Raw genomic sequence first — 12,352 nt, 5'->3', positions numbered from 1 at the left:
TTAGGAGAATGATCCTTGACTCTTTAGAGGAGTAATTGGCAAACTTCCCTAAAGTGATCTAACTATATCTTAATGGAGGGGATCTTGAGTAAACAGCTTGATCTTCCCTTTGCTCCCAACAACATCGCATTGATAGCTTCCAGTAAATGCAAAATATCCTTAGGAAAGCAATATGTTTTGGACTGTCCTTGGTAACAACTGTTTTCAAGAGAGTTAAAACATGACCTATGCTATTGTAGCTAAATTTCTTCACAAAAAGCTGACTTGTTTTCATTCAAATTACATAATAAATGTTTTAGTGTAAATAGTCCTTAGTGAATCATGGGAGATCAGTAAGCTTTCTGTGAGTCGTTCGTTTCAAAATAAGAATACAGTCTAATTCTGTAGGTTGTTAACAATTTCCCTATATGCTTCTTATGTAATAAGGGTCTTGCTGCAAGTTGAGGGCTGTTTAGGTGTACTCTTTGTATTGTTCTTCCTTCTCTTCCATTACATTGAATACATTGTATGTTAGGAATGCCTGGTAAAAAGCAGTAGCATTAAACTTTAAATTTATTAAACTTCAAATTAACCTTTGTCAGTACTATAAAATGTGTAGATAATCCTAAGACGACCATTCATGTAGGAATCAAAGGCAGGCAAACACCTTATGTTCAAAGGAAGTTAATTTTCATAAATAAATACATTGTTATTTTGGGTGGCTTACAATGTGTTTTAGAAAAAAAAATTAATGCAAACAACTAGTATCAACCACAGGTGTGGATTTCATAGAAGTATGTCGTTAATTGACAAGTTTAAATAATCCCATTAGACCTTCTGATGAGAAGCCATCACTAGAAGGCATATCTTACAAAAAGACCACCATAATCTAAAAAGCCCCTAGACATGAGTAACCATTTGTTTTACATCCGAAAAGGAATAAAACTGGTGAACTAAATTCTAACTGCTTTTCTTAAGTGGAAGTCAGGGTAGTTTTCATGGGATGTTTAAGCATTACTTTCCCATCCTGTTCTGTGAGTTGACCTGAAGCCGCTGAAATCTACTACTACATGACAAAGCAGCAAGTACGTGCTCATCCACTAGCAAATCATGTCACTGGCATTTTATACAAGTCAGGCAGAATGCTGGAAAAAGCTGACCAGCTTCTGCACTCCAGTTCCCTTGGGGCCTTTATAAGTTTAATGTTTGAGTAAAATTCTTCCCGTGAAAAATGTTGTCCATCTGTCCATCCCCCGCCCCCAGCAGTTCTAGGGAGAAGGACCGTGGGGTTGTCCCTTCCTTCAGGAAGTCTTACTGTGTTGTCAGAGTAAGAGAGATGGTGTTTTACTCTGTTGCAGGTAGAGCTAACTTATACATCGTGTCAATCAAAAGCATTCATAGGATGATTTCCCCACTGTGAAAACTTTAAAATAAATTTAGGGGGGAGGGGGATTTTGACATGTTTGGATCAGCTAAGAAGGTTGTATCAAAAATAACTTCAGTTGTAATGAGGACACACATCACAACTGGAGCTTTCCTCCCTTCTTGTTTGGAGTTGGATATTGCTACAAAGGACAGAACAATTCGAGGTTTTATATCATTTGAAAAGAAGTTATATTTACTTCTGTCTGTTTAGCTAGCTGCTATTTTGCCAGTTATACCAATTTTGATAACTGTGACAGAAGCCTGAGAGTGAAGGAGACCGGGAGAGAGCCTGTCACCTGTTGTACAATTGGAATTTAATCTGATAAGTACGCTTCCCCCCCCCCCAAATGTTCTTAGTAACTCATTTCCTATTTTAAATCCAAGTATTGCTTTTCAGTTAAAAAAAAAAACAACAACAAAAAACCAGGAACAAACAACACCCCCCAACCCCCAAGAAAAAAACCCTTGTCCTGAAAGCTTTCAAATATCACTGCTGTCTTTTTCCATTTATAACTATCTAAGAATAGGATTCCTCCTGTTTCCTACCTCTAGCTTCCAACTCAGCCCCAGGCCTGTCTCAACCCTGTGAAGGGAGCTGCTTGCAATCTCCACACCTCACCCCCCACCCCCAAAAAAAAAAGGATTTAATCTCTGTTGATAATGAATGAACACAGATGTTTCTAGCTATTACTTACAACAGTTATTGCCTCCTCGTTCGATAGTCACCTTGTAAAATGTGAGCCAAGAATCTTGCAAGTATGACCACCAACCACTGTTACGTCTTCAAGTGCTGTTTTCATTTGTGAAATTGTGTGAAAAGAAAACTTTGAAACCAAAGATAGAGAAGATAACACTATGAAGATGTTAATGCACTTTTGAAATATCTGTTGGCTTGCTTTATTTCACATTTGTTGCTTAAAAATTTATGGTACTAAATGGAGGAGCTGATGAAGCAGTACAAGATGAAAAGAATGGTTTGTATTGCTAGGACAGAAGGGGGCTAGGGAAAAATGAATTAATGAACACCATATGATAAGCCCTCCAGGTATGGAGCAGAATACACTAATAGGCTTCCCAAAAGTAGATTTTGTAGGAGTACCCCCTTCAGAGTCAGTCAGGTGCCACTGCATTCAGAGCTGCACTAAAAGCCCACAGACGCCTTCCGTCAGCTTCAGTTTGTTTTTGGATCATCCATTTTCATGGGGAGGGGTCCAAAAGTAAGCAGCAATCTGGGACATGGTGGTTTATTTATGGAGAGTAGCCAGGTTTTCTTGTATTTTGGGCTTCAAGTAAGGTATGTCTTGAGAGCGTGTAAAAGAAAACCTTAAAATGTATCAGCAACATGATGTATCTCTCTTGGGGAGGAAGCACCACCACAAAATAGAGCAGTCCAACTTCACTAGAACACCAAGTACAATTATGTTCTATTTATGAGCTTGTTTACAATAATCTATAAACAGATTCTGCAAATATTGTTTTTCTTCAAAAAGGAAAGAAAACTTTTTTGTGCCTCTTTAAATTGCTTGGAGTGCTCTCCAACTCACATGACTTTGCAAAAAGTGTAACCTTTTCCATCTAGCTGAGGAGTCATGAGGAAGGTTCTCGAGCTGAGATTTGCCTGTAATATTAAAAGGGATGTGATATTGTGAAAGTGGCGTACATTACTCACGGCATCAGTGTGCATTACTTAGCAATCTTCTGGAGGCAGCACTCAACGTACGTGGGAAGTTGAGTCACTTTTATGGATTTTTATGATAACGTGTAAACTGTAGGAGTACGTGTTGGCTATGTGGAGCTCCGCTCTCGGTGCTTACTGTGTCAAAGTCATCTCAGAAGACACTAGTGTCACTCATGCACCATGCTCCAAGTCAAAAAGAACTGGATTTGAACAGATTACTTTCTTCTGCCCCATACAGAATATCCTTTGAATTTTAGTGCACTCTTGTTCATCAGCTTCTTACATACATCCCCGCAAAATTTGAATCCTAGCCGCATCACCCTCACTTATCCCATTCTCTGTGTAATGCCCATTCAAATCTAACTAAGCAAACCGCACCCACAAGTAGACACACGTACTACCACTTTTCCTTTCAGAGGTCCACGGCAATATTATTCAGCCATTGAGCTTTCCCTTATCAAGGTTGAAACAACATCTGTCTTGCCTTTGCAGGTCTGGTTTCACAGTCCTTCCCGAGCAACACACCTGTGGTGTGGTTAGCCCGGCCGGCTGCTAGCGTGGCTACCGCCCCCAGCCCGCTGGTTTTGCTCTGACTTGTTCTCCTTTCTCAAAAGATATCCACAAGTTCTCTGGTTAAATGAGACACCTAGTGCATTTTAGGTACTGTAGAGAGAAATGAGCTAGACCAACACACGCAGATGGTGAAGCTGCTGAGAGTGGCGCAGTTCATAGTTGTTTTATGAGCAGTGAGGATACAGCAGCAAAGTTTTTGATCATGTGTTGAGGCATGAAGTCATGGAGCAAAGGTGAACTGTCTCTCCATGCACCCACTGATCTTAGGTACTTAGAGAGCCGGTAGTAAGAATCTCGCTTTGGCTCTTGCCAAATGCACCCGTGGTGCATTCGTTATGCACGGAAAACCAGAGCAAACTGATGGGAGCTTGCAAATGGTCGTCATCCAGGGACTGGAGGAGCGATAAAGTTTCTGCTTCTCTTTCTGAATTAAATCTTGGTTTGAAAGTGGCTTTATGGGAGGAATAAAAGTCAAGAAATATCAAAGGAAGAAAGCTAAGAATTAAAGTACTCCACAGAAATGTTGATTAGGAGTCAAGGGATGAAAATTTGGAAAACGAGAATTAAAGTTAATGACTAGAAAAAGTCAGCAAGGTGTAGGAGGCTGTAGAGCAGTCTCCAAGCAAGATAATAGAAGAAAAAACCCTGTGAAGACACTTGAGATAAGACCTGAATATAAAAGGTCTTTCACTGAAATTGAAAAGTTTGTTACTCTTTTCTACCTTGAATTTCTACTAATGCTGAGGAATAAGGAAATTATGTCACTTTTAAAACTTCCTTTTTTTACTTCAGTGAGAGACTAAAGACTGGTTGTGTGCTAGAAGTTTTTAGTTCATTCTTTGGTTAAACTAGTGGGCAAGACTTCTCACAAAAGAAATCTCAGCTGATCGTGTCTTGCTCATCTTTTTCTGGCAGCTGTAGGTTTCCTGTTGGGAAGAGGAGGTTGTGGGGTCCCCGTCATTGAGGTTACTTGGAACTCAGCTGGATGTGACCCCCAGTGTCTCATTTAAGTTTGAAGTTGGATCTAACTTGAAAGTTTGTCTTGCTTTAGTAGGGGGCTGCACCATCAGAGGTTGCTTCCAAATTAAATTATTCTGTGATTCTGAAAGGAGAAATTGTGCAGTATCTCGATTTAAAAAACAAAACAAACCAACCACTGAAATCTATAAATTAGAATGCTTTACATTCTACATAAATTCTACATACAAAAATGCCAAACTTTAAGTTCATTGAGTGGAGAAAACTGTTCAAAAAAGTTAGTTGATCACTAGTGTGGGTTTATCCTTGTTGTGGATAAGGATGGGAAGCATTGATCTCTGTTTTATTACTGTACAGCTGTTTTGCTAGAAGTGTGCTGAAAACAGACCAACTGCTTTTTAGTACATATCAAACTACCGAAATTAAAGATTTTATGCAGTCTTTTAAAAATGCAAATAAATACTTTGCTGTGTCATCTTTTTATATGTTTTGTATGTCTCAAATTTTTTTCTTTCTTCTGTTCTACTACTTTTGCAAAGTATTCCATGATTATAAATACCTTATGGGTGACAAAAATATTGCTATCTGTCCTGATACAACTAGATGGCTTGTCCCAAGATATATAGCTGTGGACACTATTTTTCCTGTAGCAGCACTCTCTAGTAAAACAGAGAAGGAAAGGTATTAACAGCAAACAGTATGTTAGACTTCTTGATGTATTTTATTGAGCCTGCTATGGTCAGAAAAAAAGGCAAGTAAAAACACTTAAAATTAATTCAGATGTCCTTTCATACTTGAGTAGGCAGACAAAACTCACTTAATCAAAACGTCTACTTGTTTCAAGAGCTTTGAGAGATTTTTAGCTCTCTATTCCAGCCAGGGTGGTGTGAGACCTTCTGAGGTTCAACTCAAGATCTTACCCTAATGGTTTTCAGTCTCCAAGAATTCATGGAGTCTCTTGTATAAGACCAGCTCCTGACAACACAGGTCTGTCTTATATTAAACAAAACCACCTACTCCCTTGAAATAGTTAAGCCTGTGCTGGAGGCCTTCACTGACCTGAAGCCTTATGAAGGGACTAGTAGGTATAAACTGGTAGGTTTGTACTGTAGGTGTAAACACTGCGTAGCATCTAAAATCATAAATCATCCCACTTTTTTTTTTTTCCCCTAGTGCTGGCTGGTTGATGTGTTAACAGTTCTTTTTCTGTGGTACATTTTGCTTTCCTACCTACTGTGTATTAAGGAAACAGGGAATCTTTTTTTAGTCTGGTCTTTGTTTACCAAAAGGCAGCTGTTGCATTCAGCTGTTACTGGTCTTTTTTCATTAAAATAGTTTCTCACTCTTTCTCAGATCCACTGACAGGCTAAAGACATTGACATCTTACTGCATGCTTTGTGTGTAAACTTACAGGGTGACTTCTGGTTGCATGGGGAAGAAAATGCAACTGCAGTTTCTCTTTCTGTAAGGGGAAAGAGCTGTTCCTTGTTCTTCAGATGCAGCAAACCTGTGCATGCTTAAAAATTATTGCCTTCTCTCATGATTTGGTGCATGGTGTAGAAGCTGTAGCTGTTTGTCTAGTAACAGACTAATGTGCATTAGGAAGTTCTAGGTGTTGGTTTGTGTTTTGCTTGATTACCCGGAAGTCCAGTCACAAGAGTACTCAGCATTTCAATTCCCTGCTTTGTCTCTGCAAAATAGACATTCTCATCATAGGAGAAATAACACGGTGTACTTAAAAAAAAAAAAAAAAAAATCACAACAGTCCAGTGTTAAATTTTAACGGTTTTAGATACATCATCTTTTTCTGTATCTAATTCAGATGCTCTAAATACAAAAACCTTTCCTAATACATTTCAGTTGTGTCTTCTGTTTACCAGTCCTGTTTGGCCCAGAGTGAGTGATGAGAAGGTAATGTTCTGTGTTTGGTGAAGTTTCATCGTTGCTTACACTGTTGTTCTATACATAGTTTTGTGGGTTTAGGGAAATAATTTTAGGTCATCAGCAGTTGTTTTTCTGATTACAGAAATGATCTTTATCCACTAATTACATATTTATACTGAGAAACAAGTCAGAAAACACTTAAGAATAGAAGTATGCTAGAAAAGAGAATTTGTGCAGCACAAAGAAATCATACATGTGTGCAGCAGTCCTCCCCCACTGCCTTAGGAAGTTCAGATTAGTAGACACAATTACCTGTAGGTCTGTATAGAAGATATTGGTATCTAAATCACCAAGCTGAGATAGGGTGGGACCTCTGGAGGTCATCTAGTTCAGCCCTGTGCTCAAAGCAGGGTCACCTAGAGCAGGTTGCTCAGGGCTGTGTCCAGTCAAGAGTTTATGTATCTGCAAGGATGGAGACTCTGCAACCTCTCTGGGCAACCTGTGCCAGCACATGGCCACCCTTACAATTAAAAAGACTTTTTCTTATGTACAGAAAGAACCCCACAACCTTTAAAAAAACTCCAAGCAACATTAACTTAATTCAGGAGCAACGTGATCCTTGCTGGTTTTTGATACAAATTGAAGAGCCATAAAACCTGATTCAGTTTGCATCTTAATTAATTGCTGGAGGTTTGCAAGAGATGTGGTTACTGTTGGCCCAGTGGCATACTTCTTAATCTGGAAAAACTCCAGCTGTGGTTAATAAACATTTGCCAGGATAGAGCCTACATTGTTTATTTTAATAATTTGAAATAATTAGAAATATATTTATTTATTTACATTTCACAGATTTTTTTTTTCTTTCTCTCTCTCTCTTTTTTTTTTCTTAACTAATGTTTACTTGATCTTCATGTACTCAGCATCCAGGCCTGTTTGCTGAGGGAGCTAGGGTCAGAGGACACACAGGAGCATGTGGATTCTTCATTGTTAGATACTTGCATAGAAGGCCTGGAACAGTACAGGTAGATGAAAAGAGCGCAAATCTTGATCACACCAAGGATAGTTCCAGGGAAATATGTATTTTGCTTTTTTCCTCATTCATCGTGGCCTCTTGTCTTTACTAATGAAAAGAGATCAATGTTTAACATACGTAAGGGTCATAGGAAAGTGAGGTGGTGATTTGCTGCTTCTGCTAGAGCAATACTGCATCAATTGCCTAATCAGAAGTAATAAAATGGTATTAACAGGCTGTTAATTTTTTTAGGTTAATAAGCAGGAATAGAGGAGTCAGTGTTTTTCAGTAAGTGTAGCACAGAAGCCAGCTGTTACTTATAAATGACATAATTCAAGCCTTAGCATGTGTGAAAATAAATAAATAAATACTTCCCTTGGTTTTCATCAACAGGCCCACTAGGTCTCCGCAAACTTGAAGTTTATTAACTACTGCAAAGTCATTCTGTGTGATGTAGTGTCTTTCTCTAACTACTGTCTGTATGTAAAGTCCAGCCACTGCTGAATAGCAATTTTGTCAATGTCCAAGGTGTTTGATAACAAGAAAAAGGAAGAAATAAAATTCAATAACCGCACATCTGTGACGGATCCCTAATGTCTTGTCTGGACTTCAGCTCAGCTATAACCCTTGCAGCACCTGCACTGCTGGAAACTGTCCTTATAGTCATCAGCATGGGTGGTGCTGGGGGAGCTTAAGCCTGACTGAGATGGTGGCACAGTTGGCCTGGGTGAGGGCTGATGTTCCTGGCTTTGACAACATGAGTGTTTTCAAGGAAATACTTCATTCCTTTGCTGTCACCTCTGCAGCCTCAGCAAAAGTGGAGATGGGATCACAGGTCTCTGTGTGTATTCTGGGCAACTGAGGAGTAAAATTGCCTATGGCTGGTGAGTCCAGACACTCCCACAAGAATAAAATGTGTTTATTAGAAAATGCTAAAGCAGTTGCAGCTTGAAATATGGGTAGAATAAAGTTTTATGTTTCACTGTCATCCTGATGTTATGTGACTAAAAATTGGTTCTTTGAAAGGAGTATTAGGTAAATAAAACTGAGGTGAACCTTGAACTGACTGTTGAGCAAAGGCATATTGTTTGAGGTAATAAAGATTTGTTATACCCTTACGTTCTTCTTGTATATGATTAAAACATTAGGCATGGCACTGCCCAAGCCCAAGGCTTTCCGACTGGTTCCTGAGTAGGTGAGAACAGACTTCTGAAGTCATGACCCTGCTTTTCTTACCTCTCCCCCATTGTCTTTGCTGTGTGATTAGCTGATGACTCATGTCTTGCCCTCAAGGGTGAAGTAATGCTTCCTGAGTTGTTTTATTTATTTATTTTGTAATCTGTTATTTATTGTCTTAAATCCACTAGCTATATGTGTGTGTATATCTATCTATCTATCTATCTATCTATCTATCTATGTTTCATTGTTTATAAAAAGAATCCTACGGAGGTCTTTATGAGCACCCAGGATATAACCATTGAGTTTTCACTGTTCAACCTTTTTTTTTTTTCCCCTCTAAGTCCTTTGCTGTTTCCCACATTGTTTTTTCTACATTACTGCATTATGCTTAAGCCATTAGATAACCATAGAAATGTCTGAAAAAGGCAGAGGTCATGTCTCTAAAGCATTGTTTAGGTTTAGGGATGCCTTTTCCTATAGGGGAGATGGCTTTCCTGGGCTGCTGTTTTAGTCTGCTGCTCCCAGACTTCCTTCTGTACTATCCACAACTAAATACTTGTAAGTAAGTAAGCTCCAACCAATGCTTGACAGAGGAAATTTGTTTTGTCAGGAAACTGGCACAGTTAGCATGGATTTTTCTCAGAGTAATTCGGGAGAATTAAAAAGTTGGCAGAATCATAGATGGTGGTAATCATAGATGGTGGCCCCGCATTTGTCGTTATGGCAGCAGCGCATGCTGCAGAAGAACCTTAATCTCCTAGGCCAGCCAAAGGCTGTGGGATGTAACCAAGCATCGGCCTTGCAGCAGCTTAGCAGGTAGCATATGTGTCTTCCTACCTTATAACTGTACCAGAAACTGTGACCATTTACTGTTACTTAACAATATATCAGATGGCAGTTTGGGTTGTTTATAATTACAACATCTGTGGGCTGTAGCAGACTGCTCTCTCATACAAATGCCCTGCAAGTGATGCTGTATGTGGAAGTAATATTATTTGAGTGTCATCTAGGATGGTAGAATAAAAATGAACATCTAAAATAATAAATCTGTTTCTTTAAAAAACACAGCTACTTACAGTTAAAAAAAAAAAAAAAACAAAACAAAAACCAAACTGCCATAACAATGTAATATGCTATTATGAAGTTGAAAGCAAATTTTCAAGAGCTTCATTAATGTACATGACATGAATGCCTGAGTAAGAGAAGGGAGTGAAAAATAACAGAGATTAAATAACTTTCCCAATTAATTAGTCTGTGGATTCTCTTATGCATTCTGAAGTATTTTTATCTCTCATTTTGAGTTTGAATTTATCACATTATACTGGTTCCTTTGGGTGCAAAAGTTTTACTGAAAACACACAGCATTACAAGAGACAAAGCTCTTCTGACAACGTGTTGATAATGGTGAACTCCTGGTAGGGAGACAAATGAGCAATTCATCTAGTCAGTGTTTAACTTCTATAATGTGTCTATTGGACAAATACAAGATCAATTTAAGTGGTCTTTCAGAAAACAAAACCAAATTAGTTACTCCAGAAAAATGCAGGGAGCGCCTCTTAGTGTTGCAACTTGTTTGTCATAAAGCACTAGATGCTAATGTTGTGTTTGTTTTTTTTTTCCCTCCTGTAGGTGCCTGAGATTATAAGTTCTATTCGACAAGCTGGAAAAATTGCTCGTCAAGAAGAGTTTCAGAATAATCTCTCAGACGTTGAAGACCCTTTTGCCAAAAAGTTTGAGGTGCTGTTCTGTGGACGGGTGACAGTAGCACATAAAAATGCACCTCCAGCACTCATCGATGAATGCATAGAGAAATTTAATCATGCAAGTTGTACAAAAAAATCAGATTTCAACTCATCATCCCAACAACATGAAACTGCCAATAACTTTGGAGGTTTCTCTTTCAGCAACAAATTTCGGTCTGTCTTCCAGCCCTCAGTCAGTGAAGAGGAAGAAAATAGGCCAATTAGGAAATCCTTTTCTCAGCCTGGGCTTCGTTCCTTTGCTTTTAAGAAGGATTTGCAAGAGGGAAGCCATAGGAGTAACAGCTTTGTCAGGTCTTTTGAAGAAGATGCAATTTCGCTGAACCTTAAAAGTCAACTTATCTATGGACGCAGTGTTGTGCAGCCAACAGACATTGCAGAAAACCGGACAATGTTGTTTACGGTAAAGAAAGTTTTGCAGCTATTGGTGGCATTTCCACATCTCAAAATTTGGAGTGGCAAACACCAAGGCACATGTTCTGACAGATGGCAGTTACTTCTTCAGTAACTTTGTTGCAATTACAAGAACTTAAGTTAACTCACATATTTCTCTAGAAAGCATTACCAGTCAGTGTAAATTTTTTTATGTAGTCAAAATTAGTTTACATTAAATAGTTTAAAACAGCACTACTTGAAACATTGGGCTTCTAAAGACAGCTTTTAGAAAGCCACAGCAAGTTAGTAGGTAGTTTTACAATTGCAAAATTGTACAGTTATGCTAACTAGTAGCAGAAGAAATAAATTTCCAGGTGAATTAGTTACCTGTAACTGGAGCAGAAGGACTAAAGCATGACTGTGGGCTAGTAGACTTTATGACCCATGATAAGCAGCATAATTCATGAAGGTTTTCCTGCTGCCAACATGTCTGTGTAATGATAGAATAGTGTAGTAACTTCCTAGGCTGCTCCGCTCCTGTCCTACTTTTGTGTGGCTGGCAATGCCCTTGCCTTGATAGATGAGCAGCAAAAGTATTTTTCAAGACCTGAGAAACAAGTAAGGAATGTGTTATTTGCTCCTCTTATAATCCTCATAATAGATAAGTAATATAACATTTAATATATCTTGTATCTTATGAACATAATGCAGACCTGGAGCTGATATTGCAATGGCTGGCTATCATAAGGTCATCTTGGATCTGTCAGCTACTGTTGGGGCTGGGAGTTCTTAAGGACAACAACAGAGTGGAGTGGGTGCAGTTACAGCAGGTTTTTTGGAGTGGGGAAAGAGAAGTGCTGCTTTAAGAATGATTGCCAAAGTGATATATCTGTAAAAAGTAACACACAGAAAGAGGTGTAGTTAGCTATACCTGATTTAAAACTTCTGTTTAGTCGTGACAGGCTGGCATCAGAGAGGGAAGTGGAAGAAGGTGGAGAAAAATTTTGTGCTCCAGTAAAAACAATTCCATGTTTACCTTCTTCCCCTGAGCATGTATTTCACACAGAAAATATAGATGCCTTTTATAATAATACCTAATTAAAAAAAAAATCCTGACTCCGTTATTAATTCATGGCACATATTTTAGAGGTAGGGAGATTATAGATGGACTACTTAGGTCTGGATCCTCTTTCTCCAGTGAGTGCATTTTAAATTTATATTAAATAGATGCAATGGTTATCAAAGACACATGCAGCTTCAGACTGAATATAACAGCAGTCACCTGCTGACAGGCTCATTTCCGAATTGTGGGGCTCTGCTGATCCTGTTTTCTATCTTGGGTTGCTTTTTGCCTGGGAAAATACTGTTTAGTATGCACAGTTGTATTCTTTTGCCATTCAGCCAGTCTAAATTCAGCTGAATATAAGGAAGTGAAGTAACTGTGGTTTGTGCCTCCAGTATCCACAAGCTAGCGGCTCCCGGCAGGGCTGGGGTGTTTTTTTGTCGCGC

At 38.8% G+C, this 12,352-nt stretch overlaps 1 protein-coding gene across 2 annotated transcripts in view; it reads left to right on the top strand.

Annotated features, from left to right (window-relative positions):
• TBC1D1 (TBC1 (tre-2/USP6, BUB2, cdc16) domain family, member 1) overlaps nucleotides 1-12,352 on the top strand; it is a 112,165-nt gene that overhangs the window by 38,204 nt on the left and 61,609 nt on the right. For both annotated transcript variants that reach the window (XM_009321388.1, XM_009321387.1), the window contains exon 2: nucleotides 10,338-10,871. In XM_009321388.1, coding sequence (XP_009319663.1) covers nucleotides 10,338-10,871 — 534 coding nt within the window. The remainder of the gene's footprint in view (nucleotides 1-10,337; nucleotides 10,872-12,352) is intronic.

The sequence above is a fragment of the Pygoscelis adeliae genome, unplaced genomic scaffold (genome assembly GCF_000699105.1).
Source record: "Pygoscelis adeliae isolate BGI_AS28 unplaced genomic scaffold, ASM69910v1 Scaffold133, whole genome shotgun sequence".
NCBI lineage: Eukaryota > Metazoa > Chordata > Aves > Sphenisciformes > Spheniscidae > Pygoscelis > Pygoscelis adeliae.
The sequence above is the reverse complement of the archived record's forward strand: the minus strand, read 5'-3'. Positions and strand labels throughout refer to the sequence as shown.